Source organism: Micromesistius poutassou (assembly GCF_964030765.1).
Source record: "Micromesistius poutassou genome assembly, chromosome: 17".
Lineage (NCBI taxonomy): Eukaryota > Metazoa > Chordata > Actinopteri > Gadiformes > Gadidae > Micromesistius > Micromesistius poutassou.
Window position 1 is genome coordinate 1,809,626 of NC_140287.1, and position 27,353 is coordinate 1,836,978.

The 27,353-nt window shown below is 41.2% G+C and overlaps 2 protein-coding genes across 2 annotated transcripts; both read left to right on the top strand.

Moving 5' to 3' along the window:
* The first annotated feature begins 1,090 nt into the window (after nt 1-1,090).
* Nucleotides 1,091-15,563, top strand: LOC311362602 (NACHT, LRR and PYD domains-containing protein 3-like). The gene is made up of 12 exons (XM_084482480.1): nt 1,091-1,721; nt 1,827-1,943; nt 2,032-2,148; nt 2,288-2,357; nt 3,204-3,429; nt 3,971-5,807; nt 6,230-6,403; nt 9,002-9,175; nt 9,540-9,713; nt 12,536-12,709; nt 12,885-12,931; nt 14,860-15,563. The coding sequence occupies exons 1-12, from the start codon at nt 1,639-1,641 to the stop codon at nt 15,501-15,503; spliced, it is 3,837 nt and encodes a 1,278-aa protein (XP_084338606.1). The 5' UTR covers nt 1,091-1,638; the 3' UTR covers nt 15,504-15,563.
* A 3,884-nt stretch (nt 15,564-19,447) lies between these two features.
* Nucleotides 19,448-27,004, top strand: LOC311362594 (interferon-induced protein 44-like). The gene is made up of 8 exons (XM_084482474.1): nt 19,448-19,670; nt 19,763-19,783; nt 19,917-19,956; nt 21,781-22,009; nt 22,253-22,399; nt 23,310-23,484; nt 23,731-23,834; nt 25,821-27,004. Exons 1-8 carry the CDS (start codon nt 19,661-19,663, stop codon nt 26,025-26,027), a joined length of 933 nt encoding a protein of 310 aa, XP_084338600.1. The 5' UTR covers nt 19,448-19,660; the 3' UTR covers nt 26,028-27,004.
* Nucleotides 27,005-27,353: the final 349 nt, after the last annotated feature.

The window sequence follows — 27,353 nt, forward strand, 5'->3', positions numbered from 1 at the left end:
CCCTTAGGAAAGTCACTTACAGTTTTAGAAACACAGGTTTTGACTGAGAGTGTGACCTCTAATCTGACCAGACGGGTGGGGGTGTGTTGGAAAAGGTTCCCTGTGTGTATTTGCTCCGTGTTTGTTTGCACATCACATGCAAGTTGGTACCGGCCCCAGGGTCTTATCAAGCAAAATGTGAGTTGAGTAGCAACTAACCTTGAATTAGCCTTAGAGGTAATAACTTTCCAGTTGTATTTTGATACTTTGAGAGACCACCACAGACGATACAAAGTACAGCATTACTTTATACCCTGGGAGTCTTACTTTAGTTTCTCTATTCAGCCCTGAGTGTGGGCGTCACCACTGGGACCTGGTGGTTTCTTTACCGTTGCTGTCTTATCGATCACTTTATCAGTTTTGGTTCTGTGCCCTGGCGGAGGCCATAGGAACATAAAGCATGTAGCCGTAGTAAGCTGTGGTTCAAAGCTTCATCAGTTGATCTGTCTGCACTGAGGAGTCCAGCAGCTCAGTCTTTACTCTCAGAACCTTTAGAACCGGTTTAATGTTCTGTCTCGTTTCAAAACACTTATTTTTTGGTGAACACCTAAATCTCTTTATTCCCTCCTTTCCTTGCTTTTGTGCTTCTATATTTCCACACGGACAGTACATGATTCATCACGGAGAAGATAAGGTACTGTTTCCTGAATTCATGCTTTCTTCAGATGACTGGTGATGTGTTCTTACTATAATAATATATTCTTACTAAATTAATCTGTTTCCGGTCCTAGTTTGGTGTTTCCAAGTTTGTTTTGTTAAAGAGATGCTGATCTAAGTGAGATGACCTGTTTTAATGAAGGAATATGGGACATAACATCAATAACTAGTTTCACTGTCTTGAGGGCGTTTATATACGGATCCTCTGGTACAGGAACCGGACAGAACAACTTTTTGTTTAAATGGAAAACGATTTGGACTCAAACATAAAGGGTTTTTAATTGTATTGGAAGGATGAGTTTTAACCATCTTCTTATGGACAGTATGAGTCTGTACTGTAGTGAGTCAGTTTGGTTCTGTTGTGGACTTTTATTGTGGAGTTTAGTCTGTACTGTAGTGAGTCAGTTTGGTTCTGTTGTAGACTTTTATTGTGGAGTTTCAGTCTGTACTGTAGTGAGTCAGTTTGGTTCTGTTGTGGACTTTTATTGTGGAGTTTCATTGGGAACATTAGTTAATTATTGATGGTTCATGACTGTCGTGATAACGGTTAAATACACTGATCTGTAAACTCTTTCAACCGAGAAATTTCATTTGTCCTGGAAAAGTTCAAAAGGAAAATAAATAATTGATTCTGTTAATGAATAATCAACAGGATAAAGACATAGAGAGTGACAGTGTGTAGATCTAGACATAGATAGTGATTGTGTGTGTGTGTGTGTGTGTGTGTGTGTGTGTGTGTGTGTGTGTGTGTGTGTGTGTGTGTGTGTGTGTGTGTGTGTGTGTGTGTGTGTGTGTGTGTGTGATCTAGACATAGAGAGTGTTGAGTGTGTGTGACAGGAGGAGGATAGGAAGTCTTCACTGCAGTAATTTCACGTTTGGTACTCAAACAGAATGCACAGAAACAACATGTAGTTGTGTTTGTGTCCAGGTCTCCAGTCTACTATGGATGAGGAGAGAGAGGAGGGGGGTCCTTCCTCTAAAACCACTCTGTCTGGGGAACATGGTCACCAGAGCAAATCTAAGAGGTAAGAAGAGGATCTCTCTGTCTGTGACTGTTGTCCATCTCAGAGCTCAGCAGTGAAATCATGACTCCATCATTAGTCTGAGTAAAAGCTGTGTGTGTGTTGAAGCCCAGAGCAGCAGGAGAGACCAGACTCCCCTGGACCCAGCTGTGTCTCCATGAAGAGTGACCGCTCTATGAAACATCCTTTAAACTTTAGAGATGGAAATCAGTCTATTGAGAAGAGGTAATGATTTGTCAGAGATTATAAAATGACAGAATATCTCAGACATCCATGGTATTCTGGTTAATCCTGGTTCTTGTTTTTCTAGAAGAGTCCAGCAGGAGAGAGCAGACTCCCCTGGACCCAGCTGTGTCTCCATGAAGAGTGACCGATCTATGGGTCATGGTCCTAACTTCAGTAAAGATAGACGCCCCTCCAGAGAGGAGAGGTAGGAGGTTTAAACAGGCAAACAAGTAGACCAGTTGCTTGTTGTAGACTAATATTTACAAGTCAGGAAATATTTAGTTTAAAATTGTGTGTGTGTGTGTGTGTGTGTGTGTGTGTGTGTGTGTGTGTGTTCTCCACAGGCGACCCCAGGAGAGGTCAAAGGTTACCAGTGCTCAGTCTGTACAGCAGCATCAAGCAGAGCTGATCAAAGTGTGTAAATGAAACAAGACATTTGACTTCAGCTCTACAGGTTTTTATTTATTCACCTTTGGTGAATAAATAGAGCTACCTAGTGAATCATAGAATCTTATATCAATTAAATAGTTCAAACATGAAATTCATGTATTTATATATATAAAAATAAATAAAAAAATAAAAAAATAAAAAAGTAAATATATATATATATATGAATCAATAAATGAGGGAGACAAGTGGATGAACCGGGAAGTCTGTTTACTGAGGTTTGCAGCAGCAAGGCCTACGCTCACTTCCTTCTACTTATCTACTATACAGCCAGGGAAGGTCTGTGAATACTGACCCCTAGTGGTGAAAATTAATAGCAGGGTATGAAGCGGTCTGTGCCTTTTCTGTCACATTTTACTGAGGTGTTCAGAGCCAGTGGGGTATTACTGGTGTCTGACAAACTTATTTTGAGGAAAGTCTTTTTTACCAGAAACAACAGTAAATTGAGATGCTACTCATGTACCTCTGACATTCATACATCAATGGTCAATGACAGTAGGCTATTGGTAAAATAAATAAAGTATTGGGTAATTAGCACTAGGCTACACTAGAGCTACCAGTCTATCAATCTATGGGTGGTCAAATGGGTTTTCTAGGCTGGTGGGTGGTCTAGGTTGGAGGCCCAATATATTCTTTCATAGTGCCCACAATCTCTAGCGGTACCCCTGGCTCTACATGGGCAATAAAAGCATCTGTGGAGCTAATAGTCTCCAGCCTTCCCTCTTTAGACCAGCGAGACGTTAATCTAGGACAGATGCTTATATCCTCAGTCGTTTCAGATTAAAGTTCTCCTTGATGTTTGTTCTGTTCCAGAGGGCTGAGGAGAACGCACACGCCTTTCTGGACAAAGAGCTGAAGAAGCTCTGGAGGGATCTCTTCTCAGATTACCCACAATGCTCAGAGAGTCAGAGGGAGGAGGAGGAGGAGGATGGTAAGAACGAGGAGCAGAGGAGGCGCGCCATAGAGGGAGTGGTGGACATCACAAAGCTCTGCCTGATGGAGATGAACCAGGAGGAACTGGCCGACTCACTGTGGAGTGGTAAGAGACTCTTATTGACTCCCTTGATTTTTATTTTTATTTTGAAAAGAGAAAAAACTGTTAAGAACACAGATGAAATACTTTTATTTTGAAGAGCTGCAGAGGACTCTTAGTTTGTTCATACTGGAGTATACCAAGGTAGATAATTTCTAAACGTCCATCTTTTGCATGTGGAGTTATTCCCTTCCGGAGGGTAATGGTTTGATCCAGATATATAGGGTAATTGTGGGGGTATCAGTATAAATGGTTTGATCCAGATATGTAGGGTTATTGTGGGGTATCAGGTTCAATGGTTTGATCCAGATGTGTAGGGTTATTGTGGGGGTATCATATTAAAGAATATTAAACAGTAAAATGCAGATCAACAGCAGTATAACTCAGTGGAAGAGATGCACCACTTTCTTATTATATCAGGTTAGCAAGTCACTGATACCACTGATACTCAACAACGACAGCACTGCTAACAGTTATAAGATCCATATAAAGTAGAATTCATAATTTACTTATTTCTTTACACCAGTCATATTGGTTTGTGATTTAGGAGCTGTTGCTGTCCAGTGCCAACATAAACTCAAGTCTCATCTGATGAAGAAGTTCCAGTGTGTGCTTGAGGGAATCGCTAGAGCAGGAGAGAAAAGACCTCTGAATGAGATCTACACAGAGATCTTCATCACAGAGAGAGGCAGTGGAGAGGTCAACAAGGAACATGAGGTCAGACTGATTGAAAAGGCTTCCAGGAAGCCACCCAATGAGGAAACACCAATCAGATGTGAAGACATCTTTAAACCCTTACCTGGACAAGATAACCCAATCAGAACAATAATGACAACCGGAGTGGCTGGCATTGGTAAAACAGTCTTAACACACAAGTTCACTCTGGACTGGGCTGAAGGCAAAACCAACCACGACATAGACTTCACATTTCTTCTCACTTTCAGAGAGCTGAATTTACTGAAAGGGAAAGAGTTTAGCTTAGTGGAACTTCTTCATCAGTTTTCTGTTGAAACCAAAGAATCAGGAAGCTATAGATATGACTATGACCAAGTAGTCTTCATCTTGGATGGTCTGGATGAGTGTCGACTTCCTCTGGACTTCCAGAACAACCCGACCTGGACTGATGTCACAGAGCCGACCTCAGTGGATGTGCTGCTGACAAACATCATCAGGGGAGTCCTGCTTCCCTCTGCCCGCATCTGGATAACCACACGCCCTGCGGCAGCCAATCAGATCCCTGCTGACTGTGTTGACATGGTGACAGAGGTGAGAGGGTTCAACAACTCACAGAAGGAGGAGTACTTCAGGAAGAGATTCAGAGAGGGGACACTGGCCAGCACAATCATCTCTCACGTCAAGAAATCTAGAAGCCTCCACATCATGTGTCACATCCCAGTCTTCTGTTGGATCACTGCTACAGTTCTGGAGGACTTCTTCAAAACATCCCAGAGAGGAGAAGAGGTGCCCAAGACCGTGACTCAGATGTACAGCCACTTCCTGAGGGTTCAGTCCATACAGGGGGACAGGAAGTATCATGGGAGAGCTGAAACTGATCCACACTGGAGTTCGGAGAGCAGGGAGATCATTGTTTCTCTGGGGAAACTGGCTTTTAACCAGCTGGAGAAAGGCCAGCTGATCTTCTACGAGGCAGACTTGGCAGAGTGTGGCATCGATATCAGAGCAGCTTCAGTGTACTCAGGAGTGTTCACCCAGATCTTTAAAGAGGAGTGTGGGCTGTACCAGGACAAGGTGTTCTGCTTTGTCCATCTGAGCATTCAGGAGTTTCTGGCTGCCCTTTATGTCTTTCTGTCCTACATCAACACTGGTGTCAACCTGCTCTCAGGAGAACAGCCAACCTCCAGGGAAGATGAACTCCTCCTCCTCTACCAGAGTGCTGTGGACAAGGCCTTACAGAGTAAGAATGGACACCTGGACTTGTTCCTCCGCTTCCTCCTGGGCCTCTCTCTAGAGACCAATCAGATGCTCCTACAAGGTCTGCTGGGACCAAGAGGAAGTACATTACTGGGCAATATAACTAAAAAAGTTATGCCAGGACAGACAGGAAGAAGGTCACAGATCAATTCCCAAATAGTCCATTACATCAAGGAGAAGATAGGTGGAGATCTCTCTCAAGAGGGAAGACTCAATCTGTTCCACTGTCTGAATGAGCTGAATGACCATTCTCTAGTGGAGGAGATCCAACAGTACCTGACATCAGGAAGTATCTACACAGAATCTCTCTCCTCTGCTCAGTGGTCAGCTCTGGTCTTCATCTTACTGACATCAGAAGAGCAGTTGGATGTGTTTTACCTGAAGAAATACTCTGCTTCTGAGGAGGGTCTTCTGGGGCTGCTGCCAGTGATCAAAGCCTCCAAAACATCTCTGTAGGTTCACTTATAACATGTATTACAATACGCACAACACTATACATAATACTAGAATATAAAAGTAATAGTAATATACAAAACATCTCTGAGGATGCACTAAGAACATGTATTACAATGCAAACAACACAATATTTATAATACTAGAATATAAAAGTTACAATAACATGCAAAATGTATCTGTAGCCATGTTTTAAGATACACACAACACAATATACATACTTCTATAAAAGTAATATTATGATACAGTTTTCAGAACTACAAAACAACTGTTATAGTATTGTTGTTAGTATCAACATTTTACACCTAATATATAGATACAATTTGAAGATCCAATGTATAATAATTTGTTAAACTATCCGAAAAGTCTAATAAAACATTTAATTGCGGTTCCTAACATGTTCTGTTTATTTTGTGTGAAGGCTGAATGGCTGTAAGCTGTCAGAGAGATGCTGTGAAGCTCTGGCCTCAGTTCTCAGCTCCATCTCCTCTAATCTGAGAGAGCTGGACTTGAGTAACAATAAACTGAAGGATTCAGGAGTGAAGCTGCTCTCTGCTGGACTGGGGAGTCCACACTGTGCACTGGAAACTCTCAGGTCAGTTTTACTCAATGTGCAAACAGTTAAATCACAAGGTTCTGTGTCAGAAGACATTTAGAACAACTTCTGCCCCCTGGTTGGAGAATTCCTTCTAAATTATGCCTAACTATATCAGCTAATAATTCAGTACCTTTGATGATCACTTTATTAGAGTGGTGCCATTGGGCATATTGTTGACGCCTTGTTGTTTACATGGGATGTGAAAATTAAAAGTTGAAAAGTAATCCAAAAGTTGCTATTTCAATGCAACTTTTCAATTATAAACACAAAATATAATAATAGTGCCTTCCCACAATCCCCTGTTAACGGGACAGTGATAGTTAAACAAATGAAGCCACAGTATTTACATCCATCAAAGGTTATAAGTCTAAATAAAAATGAAAGGTATAATTTTCATAGAAACAACTCAACAATTTATATTTTTTGCTGCCATGACTGTATAAGGTCTTGTTATGTTATAATTTTTTTACATATATTCTTTATATATACTTTATCAACATAGAATGATTGAATATGTAGAAATAGAGAGCAACATAATTGAATATGTAGAAATACAGAACATAAAACGATTATATATGTAGGAAATTCCTACATTTAATGTTTTATGTTCTGTATTTCTACATATTCAACCGTTTTATGTTCTGTATTTCTACATTTTCAATTGTTTTATGTTCTGTATTTCTACATATTCATCATTTTATGTTCTGTATTACAGATACAGAATATATATACTGAACATGAAACGATTGAATATGTAGGAATACAGAACATAAAACAATTGAATATGTAGGAATACAGAGCAACATAAAATGATTGAATATGGAGGGATGCAGAACCCCAGAGAGATTTCATAGTCGTCCTTGATTTTGAAACACGGTAAAAGTGTCTGAAGACAGGAAGGGCAAGTGCCCTTAGTGTTTTAGGTTTTTGTTAATGTGCTTAAGCAATATATAAAAATATATAGATGGGATTTAAAATTCAAAATAAAAGATGAATTAAGGATTCAATAGTCTTAAAGAAGGAAGCATTGGAACTGATGGAGATAAAGAAATGTAGGGAGGGAAACCATTTTAATTGCATTTACACGCCCAATCAGTCAGTGAAGCATTCAGCGAGTTCGAGGCCCAACTTGGCTCCGCAGCCCTCTGCTTCGTTAGGTCTGACTCTGTTCACACTGAGTTCAGGATCCCTACAAGGCCTTCAGGCGGCTGCTGAAGGAAGTTTGAATGTCCACAGTCATCTCCTTGAGCTCACTTCCCTGATAGCAGCGAGGAGAGCCGAGGCGCTAGCATCACTGGACGTCCTCCCCTTCCTGTGTTGGCCCAATGACGGCCCTGTGCTGTTCGTCAGCTACACCATGTTTCTCCTGTGAGCTAGTTGGAACTTTTAAGCACTTTTAATCTCAATTCCTAACATGTTCTGTTTATTGTGTGTGAAGGCTGAATGGCTGTGATCTGTCAGTGAGATGCTGTGTAGCTCTGGCCATTGTTCTCATCTACAACTGTAGTCTGAGAGAGCTGGACCTGAGTTCCAATGAACTGAAGGATTCAGGAGTGAAGATGCTCTCTGTTGGACTGGGGAGTCCACACTGTACACTGGAAACTCTCAGGTCAGTTTTACTTAATGTACAAACAGTTATACCACAATGCTCTACATTATAAGACTTTTAAAACAACTACTGCCCCCTGGTTTGAGAATTACTCCCAAATGACGTCAAACTATATCATCCACTAACTCAGTACCCTTGATGACCACGTTTATTAGAGTGGTACCATTGGACATATTATACCTTCTTGTTTGTGTGGGATGCGAAAATTAAAAGTTGAAAAGTAATCCTAAAAGTCTCGTGCCCCATACACCGCACAACCTCGAGAGTTGCCTTTATTTGCACACAACGTCCGAAACACAAACCATGTCCCCCACACCCACGACTCCTTTGGTGGCGGTGCCGCTTCCCCCGAGCCTCCCAGGATCCTTTGCGGCACACGGACACGGCGACCACGGCCGTGATCAACACAATATATTTTTCTATGGAACTTTTTTTTTTTTTTTTACTATGACTGTATAAGGTCTTTGTTATGTTATAATATTTTTCATATACTTGAACATAATTGAATATGTAGGAATACAGAGTAACAAAAAATTATTAATTTTTAACAAAATAAAACATGTTTTACAATATACACAACACAATATACATACTACTATAAAAGTCATATTATGATACCGTTTTCAGAAATATAGAACTGTTATTAGTATTGTTGTTAGAGTCAACATTTTACAGCTAATTTCATTAATAAAAGAGGTTCAGATGTTATAATCCCTTGTCCCAAATCCAAGGAAATCACATATTCAGAAGCCCCTGCCCAAACCAACCTTATAAGCACGCTGGCCACTAAGCTACCAACCAATGGTGAAAAGCACAAGACAAATGGCCCAACTAACAGCAGTATGCAGTATATAAATAATATATGCAGTATATATATATAACTAACATTTTAAGATCAAATGTATAATCATTTGTAAAACCTTCAGAAATGTTAAAGAAAACATTTAATCACGGTTCCTAACATGTTCTGTTTATTTGCTGTGAAGGCTGAATGGCTGTCATCTGTCAGTGAGATGCTGTGAAGCTCTGGCCTCAGTTTTCACCTCCAACTCCTCTAGTCTGAGAGAGCTGGACCTGAGTAACAATGATCTGCAGGATTCAGGAGTGAAGCTGCTCTCTGCTGGACTGGGGAGTCCACACTGTACACTGGAAACTCTCAGGTCAGTTTTACTCAATGTGCAAACCTTTACAGCACAAGGATCTATATTAGAGTACAAAACAAACTACAATAAAGACATTTAATGTACAGATTTACAGGCATAAAAGAAACAACATAGACTCATAAATAATACATTTTTACAATAATAACTCAACATATTTATATTGTTGTTTTCATGACAGTATAAGTCATATGTTATATTAGTACAGTTTACTATTTGTTATTATTCTTATTCTACTCATTCACATGTAGTCAGGCTTTTTAAGCCTATTATTATCATTTAAATATAAAAACTTCTCTTTCAATTCTGGAAAATGTTAAAGACATAAACACAGTAACATGTTCTGTTTATTCTGTGTGTGAAGGCTGAATGGCTGTCATCTGTCAGAGAGATGCTGTGAAGCTCTGGCCTCAGTTCTCAGCTCCAACTCCTCTAGTCTGAAAGAGCTGGACCTGAGTAACAATGATCTGCAGGATTCAGGAGTGAAGCTGCTCTCTGCTGGACTGGGGAGTCCACACTGTACACTGGAAACTCTCAGGTCAGGGTTAGGGCTAAATGTGTCTTTGGGTTTGTTTAATATGTAGGGAGGATCCAGAGGGGTATTCCATCAACCGAGCTAAACGCAAAGCAGGGCTTATTTTGCTTAGCCTAGCTTCTTTCAGCTATCGTTCCATTAATGTGGCTTAAGGGAATCTCCACTAAGTAACCATGGCAACTTATCCGACCAAAATAACCTGGTCGGGAGCAGGTTAACTGTCAGGCTAACTTGAGCGGTGTTTCAGAGAAATCCATCTGTCAGCAACAATTGTACCATCAGAAGGTTCTGCCAAACCTAGTCCTCACAATTTTGTCATAAATGCACATATATGAAGTACAAACAGCGTATATTTTCACTAAGGGTCTAAGATTAAATGATGCAAATGAAATAATTCAATGAATTGCTATCTATTATTACTGTGGCTATTTTTTCAACACATTTTTACACAAATCGATGTATTATCGCGTAATCAGTAATCAGCGGCTGGGTGAATAGTCTAGCACTTACCCTGTGATACGTGTGACCCGAGTTTGCGTCCAGACTTATTGTATTGTGTAGTATTCTTGGCGTTGGCTTCATTTTGTAATTCCCTTTATTAATTTTATTAATTCCCTAATTAAGAATATTCAAAGAAATGGAAAATAAATGGCATGAAAAGTTATTTGATTTCTCTAGTAATCCTCCCTATATTACTATTACTTGCGTGGGGATAGAACCCCGGACGACCGGGTGCAAGTCCGACACGTTAACTCAAGACTATCTCCCTGCTTTTAAATCCATGGTCAATATTAAATTAAAATATGTTACGCTTAATACTACTTATGCATTCAACAGATCGCAGATGTTTGTGCCAGGCAGCCTCCCTGTTTCTATTAATGGTTACGGTGTTCCCTTTTTGAGTTATTATATGCTTGTATGGAATTAAACTCCTGGCTGATTCAGGGTTCCGTTGTTAACAAGTTAAAAATATGTAAAGACCTTGGTTATTCTACTTACTCTCAACTGTATGATGCATATGTTTCTCCCATTGTGAATTATGCTGCTGGGGTATGGGGATTTAAAGAAAGAAGGATTTCAGATGCAGTACAAAACAGAGCTATATGCTGTTTTCTGGGTATTCATAAATATGTTCCCTCTTTGGCTGCTCAGGGTGACATGGGCTGGATTCCTGGTATAATAAGGAGAAAGTGTGATATGATTAGACTGTGGAATCGTTTTATTAATATGTCAGATGACAGGATCAATAAGAAAGTTTTCCTTTGGAGTAAAGTCCAGAACTCTCCATGGGCCACAGAGATTCATGCTGTCTTTGAAGAAGCAGATTTTCAGTATATCTATAGAAATAATTTATCATGCAGCATAACCAAAATTGGAAAAAAGTTACTTGTTGGGTTAAATGAAAAATGGGTAAATGATATAATGTTAAAACCGAAATTACGGACATATATCCAAATCAAGCATAATTATGAAACAGAATTATATGTTAAAACAAATTTACCAAGAAATCAGAGATCCTTGATTGCCCAATTAAGAATGGGAATCCTTCCCCTGGCACTTGAGGTCGGCAGATTTAAAAATATCCCAGAGGAACAGAGACTCTGTGAACTTTGTGATTTACGAGAAGTGGAGAATGAATCTCATTTTCTTTTATACTGTCCCTTCTATGATGAACTAAGAGTACCTGTTGTAAATGAACTGTTTGCTCAAAACCCTGAAATATTTTGGGGTAATGATGATGCCAGGATGGAATGTTTGTTTACCTTTAATGTTTATAAGTTAGCCTCTTTTGTTACTAAAGCCTGGATGAAACGTCAGGATGGTTTATATCGTCAATGTTAGTATTGTTTAGCATCTACTTTTGGTTTTTGGTATGTCTGTTTTATAATGGTGTCTTGTAAGTCCTTGTGGGCTGGGCATGCTAATGCATGACACAATAATAATAAAAAACTAAACTCAACTAAACTGTACTCCTCATAGACCTGGCTTGAACTAACCTAAGCAAGGCACGGCTGAACTGCGTTGATGGAACGGCTTCAGCCTCAAGTGGAAGTTGGCGCTAGTTCTAACCAGGCTTAATCAACTAATCGCCGCTTTCGTTAGCGACTTTGATGGAATACCCCTCAGGAATAGGTGGGCTGTTATCTAACAGAACAGACGACACGTGTCTAAGATCCCGGACAGATTCAGCATCATTATTCATTTGTAGGCTGGGGTCAGCGTGTCAGTGGACCACAGATGGGAGGATGAGAGGAGGAGCAGAACTTCAGAGGACGAGGATTTCAGGAAGATTTAAAAACGTTGTTAGTTTGAAAGGGAGTTGTTTATTTTTGCTGTCTTGTTAACTGCTAGTCTGTTATGAGTTAAAAGGTTATTCTAGCTGACAGAACGCTGGCCAGCCGATGTGAGGGTTAGGGTTAGGGGTTGCTGTCTGTATGTTATATGTTATGTAACACTGGCCAGATGATGTGAAGGTTAGGGTTAGGGGTTGCTGTCTGTATGTTATATGTTATGTAACACTGGCCAGATGATGTGAAGGTTAGGGTTAGGGGTTGCTGTCTGTATGTTATGGATGTTATATGTTATGTAACTCTGAGGGGTTGTCATTAGTGTAGACATGGTGATGAGGCTTTAGCCGGGCTGTGATCTGAATATAATCATAAAGCTTTTAGTTGACCTTCTATGGAGTTCATGCTTTATTAACCTGTTTACTTAAGTATGAACTATTCTCATCCAGGTAGAATAAATAAAGTGTGTGTGTGTGTGTGTGTGTGTGTGTGTGTGTGTGTGTGTGTGTGTGTGTGTGTGTGTGTGTGTGTGTGTAGGTTATCTGGCTGCCTGGTCACACAGGAAGGCTGTGCTTCTCTGGCCTCAGCTCTGAACTCCAACCCCTCCCATCTGAGAGAGCTGGACCTGAGCTACAATCACCCAGGAGACTCTGGAGCTGCGCTGCTCTCTGCTGGACTGGAGGATCCACGCTGGAGACTGGACACTCTCAGGTAGAGAGAGGACAGCTCACCACTCAGGGACAAAGTCTCCTACAAGGATTTATCCTGCTGCTAGATGAAGTGGTTTGAAAAGGCAGCTGTAACTTATGTTGTGTAGAAAGTGATGAGACAGCAGATGATGAAGGGGAATGTTTCAACATGCGGCTTCCACTTTGTTTCCCCCCAGTGTGGAGCACGGTGGAGTGTGGAGGCTGAAACCAACTCTAAACAAGTGTAAGTGTCTGTTTGATTCATCACAACATACACTAACTATTGAGATGGAAAGTCCATTCACACAGCAGGAGGTGACGTCTGTTCATTCAGATCCTTCTGGGAATGAAGATGATGGTTGACATCATGTTACGTGTGTAAAAATGTACACAATCATAATCACAATTAATCCTACTTGTATCAAATCAAATAGGTTTTATGATTGTTATTTATTTATTATGATGAATATTGGTAGTATTGATATTATTATTATTGGACATGATCATATCATAATAATAATGATAATAGGGTTAGGGTTAGTAATTAGTAATTATGTGTTTATTGTATGTTCTATTAGAAAAACTAGTGTGTTATTATTGTTATGATAATTATATATATATATATATATATATATATAATAATATATATAACTTCGATTTTTAACCGTTAACCTTCGTTCAAACGAAACAAATCTACACACTTGTCGTCACGGAGCCTTAACAAGGTTAATATTAAACCTACCATTTTCTGCAGGAAATGCATTTTCTAGTTTCATTCATTACTATCATTAGAACATTAGACATTACACCATAATAATCAGGATACTATTAATCATAATTATGTGTATATTATATTCAAAAACGGACATGATAAATAATACTATTATCTTGTTGCTATTGTAATTCTTATTTTTATAATTATTATAATTAATTTTAGCATTAGACGTAGCACATCATATTCATAATAACATGTTTATAATGATACATGTATTTCATCTACGATTTCAGCTAGAATACTATTATTATCTTTAGGGGTGATGCTGTTATAATAATAATAATGATGATGATTATGATGATTAAGTAAGGGATAATGTGTAGAACATTATCGGGAGAATAAGCCCCGCCAGGGCGAACAGGCCGCCGACGTGAAGCGCAGCTGTCTTTCTTCACCCTGAAGTGGCTTATTTTAGATAATGACCGGCGACGTTCTATACATTATCCCGCTTATTACGCAGCTATTTGACAAAACGAAAAAAATACTTCACACGGTTTGTCTTTTTACAATTGATGTGTTACCATTGTTATGAACTTGACCCCTAAGGGTAGTTCTAACCTTGAGTCTTACATAAGAGAGGTAAGAGAGCAGCAAGAGAGAATACAGGAGACTGAACTATGGGCTCTGGGGTCCACAGTGAGATGTATTCTCACGGGGGGTTCTCTTACCCGTGGGTTGTTGTGGAACTCCTGGGGCCAGCTCGCTCTGTCTCTGTGAGCGGTGTGTCCTCTGGGAGTTGGTTAGTTCAGGTTTTGATTAAGGTCATCCCATTAAACAGAAAGAGGTAATGACTGGGGTCGGTGTAGCTGGTTTCTAGGGTTACCCAGTCACTGGAGGTGTCAAACGGGGTCCGTGGCGTCGCTGGTCGCGCTCTCGTGACGACATGCGCCCCCCGGGGTCCATGGCATCCCCTAATCCTTTTATAGCCACACACCACTCATATGGCAGCATATACACACACCCTCCATTGAGTAACCCTCCCATATAACTCACATGGAACCCAGACCCAAACATAACAGAACTAAAGTAAGGACAATTAAATATAAAGCTATACATTTCTTCCATAACCTAACACCATTCATAGTGTTGATCAGCAGAGAAATAGTCCGCCAAAGACGTTGACGTCGCTTAGCAACCAAATACGCTGGGGTTGATAAGTTACTACTCCGGACTACTTGCGGAGTGATACCAAAGACCTGATTCAGAGGCAAAAAATACACTTTCCTTGAGAGCAGTCATTATATGCTTAGCAACAGTCAATTATCAAAAGATAATTGACCGCCGGAAGTCGGGAAGGCCCATGCAAGTGAATGGAGCATTCTACAGCAGTGAGAAGAGCTGTGTAATAATTAATAATAATGGTTTAGCAGCCTAAACATGTCTGTTTCTCCCATCAGACGCCTGTGAACTCACGCTGGATCCAAACACAGCCAACAAACGACTCTCTCTGACTGAGGACAACAGAAAGGTGACACGGGTTGAAGAGGACCAGTCGTATCCTGATCACCCAGAGAGATTTGAGCACTGGGGCCAGGTGTTGTGTAGAGAGGGTCTGACTGGCCGCTGTTACTGGGAGGTAGAGTGGGAAGGAGAGGGTCATATAGGAGTGGCATACAGAGGAATCACAAGGAGAGGAGCGGGTGATGACAGCTGGCTTGGATGGAACAACAAGTCCTGGGTTCTTCTTTGTGATGAAGATCATTACGGTGTCCGGTACAACGGTAGTCTCACAGTCATACCTCTCTCCCCCGCTGGCTCTAACAGAGTAGGAGTGTATCTGGACCGGCCTGCTGGCACTCTGTCCTTCTACAGAGTGTCCCCAGGTGTAGGAGGGTCCTCAGACACACTGACACACCTCCACACCTTCAGGACCACCTTCTCCCAGGAGGACCTCCTCCCTGTGTTCGCGTTACGTAAGCCTGGTGCCTCAGTGTCTCTGGGAGTGTCCATTGTAGTTAAACACACACAAACACACACACACACACAAACACACACACAGACCCATAGAAACACAGACAAACACACATGTTCACTGTCATAAACACACCCAAATCAACAAACACTATGTGTTTGTTGGTATGAACACAAACATTAACACACACACACACACACATCGTTCATGAATCCACACACACACACACACACACACACACACACACACACACGTGCCCCGCCTCCCCCAATCAGCACACGTCTCTCTGCGTTAAGCCGTAAAAGGCGCGTTTATTAAACACAAGCGATGCGACGGGTCGGGTGTCTCCCACCGGGAAAGAAGAACAAACTAAAGTCTGGGCTCCGTGAGCCACGGCGGGTTCTCCGGCGCTCTCCGCGGTCGCGCCGGTCGCCTCCGAGACAAGTGGGTCCGTTGGTCTCCAGCTCCCTCTATCCGTCTCTGTGCGAGGCATGTATTCCGGGTATAACGTCCTTCCCGGCTTCCGGTTCGTCGGGGGTGAGATCTGTTATGTTGTTTTCAGTCCAGGAAAGGCCGCCGAGACAGGATCGCTTTTAACTCACTTTATTTGGTAAAGGTTTTGGTCTATTGTCTATCGTCTATGAAACAAAAGGAGAGGAATGGTATATAACACGCGCGGAGCGTCTCTAAGCTTTATATCTAGGATACGCCGCCCAAGAGATTCTGTCTCCTCCCAGTTATGTTGCTCCTTATATAGAGAGGTAAAGGTAGGCTTCTTCTACAACGTTTAAACCTGCTCACTACATCTGTGTGCTCGTTGTTGCCCCCTATGTTCAAATGTTGCAGCTTTACTGTATGTGCTCGGTGCTGCTCCCTGTGGCTAGATATTATGGCTGAAATATGTCACAGATCTCAGTCCTCCAGAGTCCCCTTCTCTCTAACCACACGTGTCCCTCTGGGGGGAACCACGTCACCCACGAAGAGGTCTCTCCCCCTGGTGGATCCCTCACCACGAGCACCGGGAGAGCCCTGAGAGAGCCTTGAAGCAGGCTGTTTAAGCCCTGCTTCTCCACCGGCTCCTCAGGTGAGCCGCAGTCCGCCTCGCACTGACTGGCACCAATGCGCTCTCTGCCGCCATCTGGTGGGAATGGGTGGTAGACCGCCTCTACCGCCTGGCCCCTGGGCTACCAGGGGCGCTGTGCCGGAGTTGGGTTTCCACAACACACACATTCACGTAAACACACATACACACACACACACACGTAAACACACACACACACACACACGCAAACACACACACACACACACACACACACACACACACACACACACACACACTCTCACACACACACACACACACACACACTCAGTCAGTCAGTCAGTCAGTCAGTCAGTCAGTCAGTCAGTCAGTTCATGGACACACATCAGGTCTGTGGCGGTGAGAAGCAGCAGGTAACATGAGTGTCTCTCTGTGGTTCATCTCTCAGCCCTCTCTGTGTTCAGCTGCTGAGGGTCAGATCAGAGGGGGCCGCTTGGGTGTGGGGGGGTCCTCACAGTCCTGACGTTGTTGAGGACCAGCTGTTAGGGGGACGTTTGAATACATGTGGACCCTGGACGTACCTGTAGCGCGTGGGGTTGTTGAACAGCAGCTGGTGGTGCTCTGAGGGGTCCACTTGTTCAGTGGAAATACAACTCTTTGTGTTTGGTTTAAATACTGAACTCCTGATGCTGCATTTTATTGGGCTTCTGAAAGGTTCAGCATAAACCATGAAAGGACTTTTAAGATCCTCCTTTGGGTTAAGGTTGTACAAAGATTTACTTTCTAGTGTCAAATGTGTTTTAAATGTCGATTGATGGCACGTTATTTTACTACAATATTTTATATATTTTCAACATCGTATTAAAGGAATCCAATATCAGTTTTTATTTTGCTATGCCTGACATGGAACGTGACTTAAAGCAGATTTAACAATATAATCATAGATGATGATAAGTGTTCTATGGGAAAGGGTAACGATGTTATGAATTACTTTAAACTGAAGATAGATTATTTGTGTTCTGTTGGGAACAACAAGTTAACATGTTCAGTTATTTAAGATACCTGTTTATGATTTGTAATTGTTCATAAAGCATAATGTCAATAAACAACTCAGTGGATCAACTGAACGTTCTCGTGTGTTCAGATGATTCTTCCCGTTTGTTCAGTTGAAATCCTCCAAGTCTAACCGTACTATATACACACACACGCACATACACACATAAACATATGCACACACACATACAGAGTTACAATTATGTTTATTTATTTAATCTAGAAATCTCTGACGTTCCTTTCTTGATGAAACATAGATAATATGACTGGCATCAGAGTCAGTGAGAAGCTTCTACTGCTAACCCTCCAACGTGTTTCAGCACATGGCTTTAACTTATCTACATCATATACAGTTCAAGTTATGCATCAGTGAGGATTGATTCAACAGCAGTAAGACACCAGTGAGACACCAGTGAGACACCAGTGGGACACCAGTGGGACACCAGTGAGACACCAGTGAGACACCAGTGGGACATTCTACCATTCTTCCAGAACAAACAAAGGAATGAGGCCTCCTCAGTGCTGCCCCTGCTGGCCGGACCTCCACACTGCAGTCGTGTCCAGCAGAGAGATGATAGCCCAGAGCAGCGGGCCGCGCCCTCACTCTCACCACTGATCCTCACCCCCGGAGAGGACTCCTAAACACTGGGCCTTCTCTTTAGTCCTGGGGGGCCCCTCCCTCACAGCAGAGGGCTCCTAAACGCTGGGCCTTCTCTTTAGTCCTGGGGGGCCCCTCCCTCACAGCAGAGGGCTCCTAAACGCTGGGCCTCCTCTTTAGTCCTGGGGGGCCCCTCCCTCACAGCAGAGGGCTCCTAAACGCTGGGCCTCCTCTTTAGTCCTGGGGGGCCCCTCCCTCACAGCAGTAGGGCTCCTAAACGCTGGGCCTCCTCTTTAGTCCTGGGGGGCCCCTCCCTCACAGCAGAGGGCTCCTAAACGCTGGGCCTCCTCTTTAGTCCTGGGGGGCCCCTCCCTCACAGCAGAGGGCTCCTAAACGCTGGGCCTCCTCTTTAGTCCTGGGGGGCCCCTCCCTCACAGCAGAGGGCTCCTAAACGCTGGGCCTCCTCTTTAGTCCTGGGGGGCCCCTCCCTCACAGCAGTAGGGCTGCTTCAGACTGCGGGGGCTGGCTGACCTCTGTACAGGATGGTGAGAGCCGCCAAAAGGTCACTCACTAATGTTTTTGTTGGGTTGTTGTTGTTGTCTTTTATGTCTCCTAACTCAGAAAAGTGTTCAAAGTAAAAGTGTTTCCTTTTGTAGTTGTATTTTGATACTCGAGGGCCTCGTTGTGGAGTGTTGCTGTCACTTTCCTTAAGGTAGTTATACAATTTAAGCACTCGCTTCAGAATTTTAATAGCATGTTACTGCACAATGTGTTAGGATTTAGGGGGTTAGAGGTAGGAATAGGCAAAAAGGCTAGGCATAGGGTTAAGGAATTGTTAAAAAAGTTAGGAAAGGTTAGGAAAATGGGAAGAAGCGAGCCATTAATTGAGATTCCCAACCATTAATCCCAACCACACCGTGCCATTATAGGCGGTTCCATTACGTTATAGCATATGAAGTACACATTTACATTTAGGCCATTTTGCAAACGCTTTTATCCAAAGCAACTTATAACGGTTCATACACCGACGGCGGAGTCAATCATGCAAGGCGACAGCTAGGCCGTCGCCCGTCGGGCCCAGTTAGGGTTAGGTGGGTGTCTTGCTCAGGGACACCTCGACACTGGAGGAGCCGGGGATTGAACTAGCAAGCTGGGTCCTAGGCCCACCCATCACAATAATATAGGCCGATGTGCTCGACTCGGCTTGGGCACGCCTAAACTGAATAAAGCATGCTCACCTCGGACTCAACTGCTGATTTTTATACAGTTACAGTTAGTTTGTAAAAAAATAAAAATAAAAAAATACGGAAGTTGGTGCATAACTGATTCCAGGCATGGTTTGATGTATCATGTTTGTGGCCAGTCTGTGTCTCGTCTCTCTTTTTCTGAATAGGTGTGTTTCTCTCACGCTAACTATGCTTTATAGACTTGGAATGGTCCCAAGTGAAGGGTGTACCACATGTTTTACCATCTGTCAGCGGTTTTCCTTACAAAGTGAAAGTGAAAAGGCATAAGGCAGATAAGCAAATCACTCCTCATGTGCTGTTGATTCAGCGCCACACGTTTTTTCCACTTTGGACGATACACAATCTAAATATGGGAGCAGGTTAGTGAACAATGTAAATAAAAACAAAAAGTTTTGGTTATAGTCATGCTGAACATATTAACTTCTAAAAATACTTTTGGTTGTGTTATCAGGTGGTTCAAAGGAGCAAGCAGGTTAGGCCTATATATAACTTTATATCACAGTGAATGTATAACTAAATTACAATAGCAATGAGGAAACTTTTATGTTTAATATTTGAAAGTTTTCAAATCCATATGTTTGATTTGTGTAATTATTATTTTCCAGATGATATGCTGACAGAACCTTGGAGAATGCTGGATTGGGGGTAAGTAGCATTTCTGCATTACGAACAAAACAAACTGATGGTTTGTTTCTCCATTTTTAGTAAAATGATTACTATAGCACAGTCGTCATTGTATAGGCCTACAATCTTCCAGTCGGTGCGTTAAAGTGAAAATGTTAAAGTGTCCTGCAATACATAAATCTTCTTTGCGGCATGGATCAACTTTTTCAAAACTAGGACTGTCAATATAATCCTTTAAATGTAATCTCATTCTTACGGAACGCCACAAATACAATGAGCACTCTACTTTGGACAATAACACGACAACCAAAAACATGTCATCAAAATATGTGTGAGAGGCCGGAGCAGTTGTCTCTAAATAATGGTTTAAGTCTCTAAATAATGGTTTAAGTCTCTAAACAGCCCCCCTCACATAGCTTAGATAAACGAGAGATAAGACAGCCTAACAGCCAAGCACAAAACTAGAGAGGGAGCGACGGTCGCCTTTATATGGCGGTCAAAGGTAACCCATTAGCAGGATAAGAGGCACTTTGCCCCTGCTGGCACCTAACAACTACACAACTATGTGACTATGACTTATTTGTGATTTGATTTATTTAAACTCGAAAATTCATTGAGGGCAAATAAAACAGATTTAAGATAACAGAGGATAAAATGTTAAGAGCAGAAAGAAAAACAGAGACAAATAAAACATAAATAACCACAAACACAATTCATTAAAACAATTACATAAATGAGACAGGTGGCCTTTGAGCAATGTCTTAAAAAGGTTAAATGGAACCAAGGTGTTAATACCTAGCTCATGCTGCAGGGTAATCCAGGCTGATATAAAAACTAAAAGCAGTGTTCCCTAGCTCAGTACGGACTTGAGGGATCTTTAAAGCCAACCTGCCAGTCTAGTTTGAGCTTATCAAGCTCAAACTAGAACTCTAGTCGTTTTAGATATTTGACGCGGGAATGTTACATTGCATACATTTGAAAGTCAAACAAAACCAATATTAAATAGGGTCCTGAAACTGCAGCCTCCGATATTGCAGGTTTAATATTGATATTACTATTGTACCTCCTGAGGAACCAAAATAAGTACACACGATGAAGAACATTTGGAATAGATGGACGTTGTCTATTGTCTGTTCATGTCTGAAGTCAGAGACACTATTGAAATTCCTGTGTGTTCAAGCCTAAGTAAACATTGAAATTGAGCCTAGACTAGTGGTCCCCAAACATTTCTAGGGGGGAACTTCTTCATCTTCTTACATCTTTAGTTTTACCAATAAACTGTCTTTTAAACTGATCTTTTGCGGACCACCTCATATGCAAACAGAAGAATATTGATAAATAAAAATGCAGTGGATGAGCCATGAATGCCAGTTCCTTTAAAGACAAGTTTTACTGCAAGAAGGCCATGGCCAATGGGAAATGGTGGAAAGACACTGCTTATGCTTCATGTGTGTTTATTTTTCAGCTAACACACTTGAACACACATCAATGGCAAACACAACGGAAAACATATCAGCCTCTTGTCTCCTCTCCTGTCCCAGCCCCGTTGTCCTCCTGCCCTGTCCCTACCTACTCCAGTTCACTCTCTCTTCTTCTCTCCTCCTCCTGTACTCTTCTCATTCCCTTGAGAGGCCTAATGTCCATCCGTCACAATCAAATAATTACTGATCTAATAAAAAACTTGAAAAAAATGATCACGATGCGATGATCAATCATGACATCATCCCACAGACCACCTGAAATATTCAAATTGAATATTGACTTGAATCATTGCAGATGGCATGAGTTTGTCTTTGTAAGGTTTAGATATTGTTTCTCATTCATGTTTTCATTTCTTTAAAACAGCAAGAAAGAGGAAGAGCTAGAGTGGCTGAGGTCATTCCGTCTTCAAAGTGGCAACGTCAAGCATCTTAGAGTCCTCCTGTGTGGCCCTGCTGGAAGTGGAAAATCCAGCTTCTTCAATTCTGTTGACAGTATTTGTCAAGACAGGATAACCGGCCCTGCAGATGCCAATAACGCTCAAGGAACTGAGCCAGGACTGGCCAAAATCGCCGGACAGTCTTACACCCTCAAAGTAAGATCATTGAGGAAGAAGTCCTCACATTAACACCTTGATGAGTAACTACTGATCCTCCTTTTCTGTTGTAGTAGTAGTAGTAAGTAGTTAAAGCTAGCTGTAGGATGCTTGGAAACACAGTCACATGCTCACATGTCTTTGGTCCAGAAGAAATCAGCTGTACCAATGTCAACCTCAATTACTGCATCTGAAATACACAAATGCATATTTTACATTGGAAATTCCTTTGGCCTTTAATAGTACAAAACACATAAAATCCAAAGAGAGAAGCCAGGACAATATTACCCTTTTGTCATCAACGACGTCATGGGCTTGGACCCGTCCAGAGGAATCTTATTGGAGGACATTAAACTGGCCATGGAGGGACACGTGGCCGAGGATTACAAGGTATGGTTGTTTATAGTGTTAACTTTTATTTTACCACGGCCAGTGAAAGTTTGTTGATATGTGCTCATATAACTGCACAACTGTTCACCGTTCTAAACTAATGCGCAACATTTCATCCAACTGGCCAATGTTTCATTTGCAAAAGTTACCCTTGTAACTATAGATGCCAATTAAGTCAATATTAAATAAATAAATACAATTAAATGTGGATATGAAATAAATCCTTAAATAAATAAATGAGGCAATAAGTCTATAAATGAATATATTGTATATTTAAGTACATAATTTCAGTCAAAATAGTTTAATAAATAGAAAAAAAAATAATTCATTCATTTTCCAAGCGGTTTGATATTATCTTGCCTCTCTGTCTGACCCTATCCATATTTTTTGTATACAGGGAATGGGTTAACCTAGCAATTGTAGGTGCTTGGCACCCTTACTGAACATCCTTACTGTACAGACAGCTATATACTGTTGTTTCTCTTTCTTCTGACAAATGTACTTATTTTAAATCGCTTTGAATAAAATCGCTCCTAAATGTGAATGTAATACAGCGTTATTTAGCTGGGAAGAAAAAGTCCAATTCGCGGTTCAGGGTCATATGGTGTAAACTGATAAACTGGCCAATAACATTGAATATGGATCGCCAAACCGAACTACAGGCTTTTGTTTTAACATGGATGTAAAGAAACGTAGTTAATAGGTCAGTGGTCACCTGGTTATAATCCAATAATCCATATCAATATATCAATACTAATATATCAATACTACTATCAATACTTATTGAATACTATCAATACTACAACATTCACAAGTATGTCAAGAAAATGTCAAAGTTTTCATAATGCAATTGGAGAACATACAATGTCAGTTAGACCTGTTATCGTTTTTGATCTTTTCTCTCTCTCAGTTCGATCCTGAGACAGCTTTGGATGACTCAAATGGTTTCTACAGACACAACCCCACTTCAAATGACAAAGCACACGTGTTGGTCTTTGTTGTTGCTGTCGACATCAATGATGTGGCAGTCGACCAAAGGATGTTCAAGAAAATGACTGAGATCAGACTAGCAGCCAGAGACCTTGGTAAGATGAAATGTTCTTTGGTGGTCCAGCAAAGTTCCGTTGACTGTGTCCTGGGAGTAGTGATGGGCAATATAAATGTATTCTAGCTGTAATCCACTTGCTTAACAAACAAAGATATTTGATAATTGACCGGCCCTTCTAGGCAGTAACATTAAATTACTGTTTAAAAGTTTGATTTGGGGCTATGGGTTTGATTTCGGCTATAACGAAAAAGGTGACTTGTCTTTGTGTTCTCTCTCTATTAAGGGATTCCACAAATAGCCATTCTAACGAAAATCGATGAGAAATCTTCCCCTCTCGTTAAAGAAGACCTTAGAAATGTCTACAGATGCACGTACATCAAGAATGCGGTGAGTTCTTAATCAATACTGATTTCCATCAACAATATTTGGCACTATTAACTTAGTATGTTCATGTAAACAGACTAGTATTCGTTAGTTTGTACCTTGTGTCACTGCCCGGCTCAAGGGAATGACAAGGAGGAGACCGCACATGGCTTTAAGTTGAACAATAATCGTTTATTTAACCAACTCAAAGTAAAGCGAGTTAAAGTGATGCATGTAAATCAGTAATGAATGCTGTGTGTGGATGAGTGGAGAATGTGGTGTATGTGTAAAGCAAAGCCAAGCCAAGCTGAGGAGCTCTGCATGGGTGTTAACCATTACACTGATCACTCAACCAGGAAGTGCCAGAGGGCTGTCACCATAGACATACGCCGTTTCTCAATTCGCGTTCTCGTGTGTACTCGTGTACTTGCGTTCTCGTGAAACGTCATCAGTGGTAGCCCAAGTACTGTTCCAATTCCAAGTACGCGAGTACTGTCGTAAAACCTGTGTGTGTTCTCGATGCGCTCTCGATGAGGCCGTTCCACCGAGGACGCATCGGAGGTGACTCGTGTGGACTTGGGACCGTTAAATGTCCCAGGATGCATTCCCATGTTTTAAAATATTAGTATGTAAGCTATAATAATAGGCTATATAGGAACATTTTACATATATAACAAAAATGTAGGCCTATTCCTTCAAAAGATTGACATACTATTTTAAAATTAAAGAGGCTGGTGTTTTGTTTTATATAATTTGTTTATATTGTATACGTCGCTGATAGAGGAAACCCATCGCAACGGCAACGAAAATCCCGGTCCATCCGATCGTGTGTGTGTGTGTGTGTGTGTGTGTGTGTGTGTGTGTGTGTGTGTGTGTGGTGTGTGTGTGTTTTTCTATTCTAATCTGTGTAATTTCTCGCTCATTCGTTATTATTATTATTCGTTATAATAGCCACGCGCATCTGTACCCTACATATAAAAAGTCGTGTGTATATAAATACACACGACAAGCATATCTTTTCATTTATATTCATTCAAAATATTAACATACTATTTTAAAATGAAAGAGGCGGGGGTTTAGTTTTATATAATTAGTTTATATTGTTCAGTAGTATGAGGCCGTAAAGCAGTTAACAGAGCTGAGGTGGTGACGTCATCCAGTCCGCTGCTGTTCCAATTGCAGGTGCGTACTCGCGTTCTCGGAAGTCTGTACTTCGAAGTCCGGACTTGCCAAGTACGTACTTCCAAGTCCGCGAGTACGTAGTCCGCGTACTTGGTATTGAGAAACGGCTTTAATAAAGAGTAGACGCCACATCGACCACTAGTGGCACTGACGAGCCGTGGGGCCGCCATCTTGGACCGGTCTGGCTGTCACACTGGACATGTTTGACTACTTCCTTCAGAAGCGTCAGCTGTTGCTGTGAGGCGCGTTGTGTCAGCTGATGTTATCCTCTTTAACTGCAGGAAGTAGTCGAAACACGTCAAGGTACAAACTAACGAATACTAATCTGTTTACGTGAACATACAAGTTAATCTAACAAGTTAGACTAAATGAACCTTTTTGAGTCAGCATTTGGCACCATTTTTTTCTAATGAAACATGAGCCTTAAAGCCTTTATCCAGAGAGGGATCAAATTATAATTAATATATATGTATACATAAATGTCTATGAATGGCCCCTAACAACCAACTACAATGGCACAACTTTAATTTGAGATCATTTCTGGATCTTACTCTCCAATGCGTTTCATGTAATTTTCTATATTTATCTAAAATCTCTTACAAGGAAAAAAGCTTGTATCTTTCATCATGTGTAACTCATTGTGGGGGATGGGTGACTGGTCCCAAAAAGCTTAAATTGTTTATTTTCTCAAGGAAATGAACAGTGCTAATGATTCTTTCTTTTTGCAAATACCTTTTAAATGGAACAACAAACTAATACATTTTAACAATAGTGACAAATCACCCAAAAGATAAGACCTCATCTCAAGTACTGATTTTCTTTTCGCAGGCGGAGAGCCTCAGTAATAGAGTGGGATTCCCCCTGAACTGCATCTTTCCCCTGAAGAACTACCATGCAGAAATCGACTTGAAGGATGAAGTGGATATTCTGATTCTATCTGCACTGAGAAAGATCCTTAATCTTGCAAATGACCGTGTAATTGCTACCGGTGTTGCAGCCGCTAACCAAAGCGCCAACAATGTCAATAGAACCTAATAAGTTGAAAGGGACAGTGTGCAAAAAATGCTGCTTTGGCTCGCTTTTTGTCTCACTGATCTGATCTGATTGATTTGAATCCTAAATATCTAAATATGCCAATACATTTTTTACTTATTCTACAGCGTTAAAATAACTCTACAAATAGTCAAATCTCCTCCTTTCCTCAACCTTTGTGGAAAACATCATCGGATCAAGGAGAGATGAAAAGGTGATTCCTTTCGAACATAGACCGCACTGTTTAAAATGAATTTGACTCCACTTTCCTAACCGACGTCATTGTGCAACGGCGGGTATTGCTGACCTTTAGCGTCTCTAGCGTGGAATTACAATTTTCCGAAGATGAAACTACAACAAGCGATGGTAGTCCAGCGATTTTGATCCATGCGTTCTTCTCGTATTGATTTCAATCAGGTTATCGCCTACAGTGAGATTCACTTAGGTCGGATTTGGCCAACGGGAATATTTGAGTCCACTTGAATCCCAATTCATGTGGAAAAAAAAGAGGCTCAACCTTTGTTGATTTTGCAATAAACTGCCCCAGTCAGTCAGCTTTTTATTTTCTTATGGTGTATATTGTGTGCTTACTGTTGAATTCGTAAAGAAGAAACTGGGTTCAGGATTCCATATTAACAGGCAGCTTTTACTGAGTAACTGGTAGAGCATTACAGGCAAGTGACTTCGATGATAAGAGCTAGTTACTGCACAAGCATTCCAACTGTGCACATGCGCAGTGTACTAATCAGACTATTCAATAACATTAGTCAAATGTTCTACATCCCATTTCTTTAGCTTATGGCTGTATAAACAATAAACAAGATGTTCAGCATAATGCATTAACAAAAGATTCTAATCCATGCCATTATAACTTGAAAATGATCCATTAATTTCAAACCTGGACTTTTATTGGTAACGTTAGTTAATTATTGATGGTTTATAACTTGTCAGATCTAAAGGGAAATAAATAATTGTCTATTTGTGTTCGTTTCTCCGCTCTTACTTTGGTGCTCCCGGTCAAATTTGACCGGCCTGTTTTAACTGCTCTTACATTAACACACAAAAACAATTGATCATCAGCTAATTTTATTTAACTCCCCTTTAAGCTGTAAACAATGTCTCAGACTACTGGTTTACGTGAATAACTGCAGTGAATATAGAAAGAATAGACACAGAAATTGTGTGTGCGTGCGGTGGTGATGGTGGATTTGTGGTCGTGTACTATGTGATGGATGAACACAATCTAGGGTCACCCATTCATTTCCTATGGCGGTGATTTTTGACCGGAACACCACAGGTGTTACAAAGATGACTAAACCACTCAAAATT

Excerpts from the sequence above, each read along its gene's own strand:
- LOC311362594 (XM_084482474.1), top strand. Across the intron at positions 22,010-22,252 it reads GACAGTCTTACACCCTCAAA|TACAAAACACATAAAATCCA; the intron begins GTAAGATCATTG and ends GGCCTTTAATAG. Across the intron at positions 22,400-23,309 it reads ACGTGGCCGAGGATTACAAG|TTCGATCCTGAGACAGCTTT; the intron begins GTATGGTTGTTT and ends TCTCTCTCTCAG.
- LOC311362602 (XM_084482480.1), top strand. The coding sequence starts at position 1,639 with ATGGATGAGGAGAGAGAGGAGGGGGGTCCTTCCTCTAAAACCACTCTG. Across the intron at positions 1,722-1,826 it reads CACCAGAGCAAATCTAAGAG|CCCAGAGCAGCAGGAGAGAC; the intron begins GTAAGAAGAGGA and ends TGTGTGTTGAAG. Across the intron at positions 2,358-3,203 it reads ATCAAGCAGAGCTGATCAAA|AGGGCTGAGGAGAACGCACA; the intron begins GTGTGTAAATGA and ends GTTCTGTTCCAG.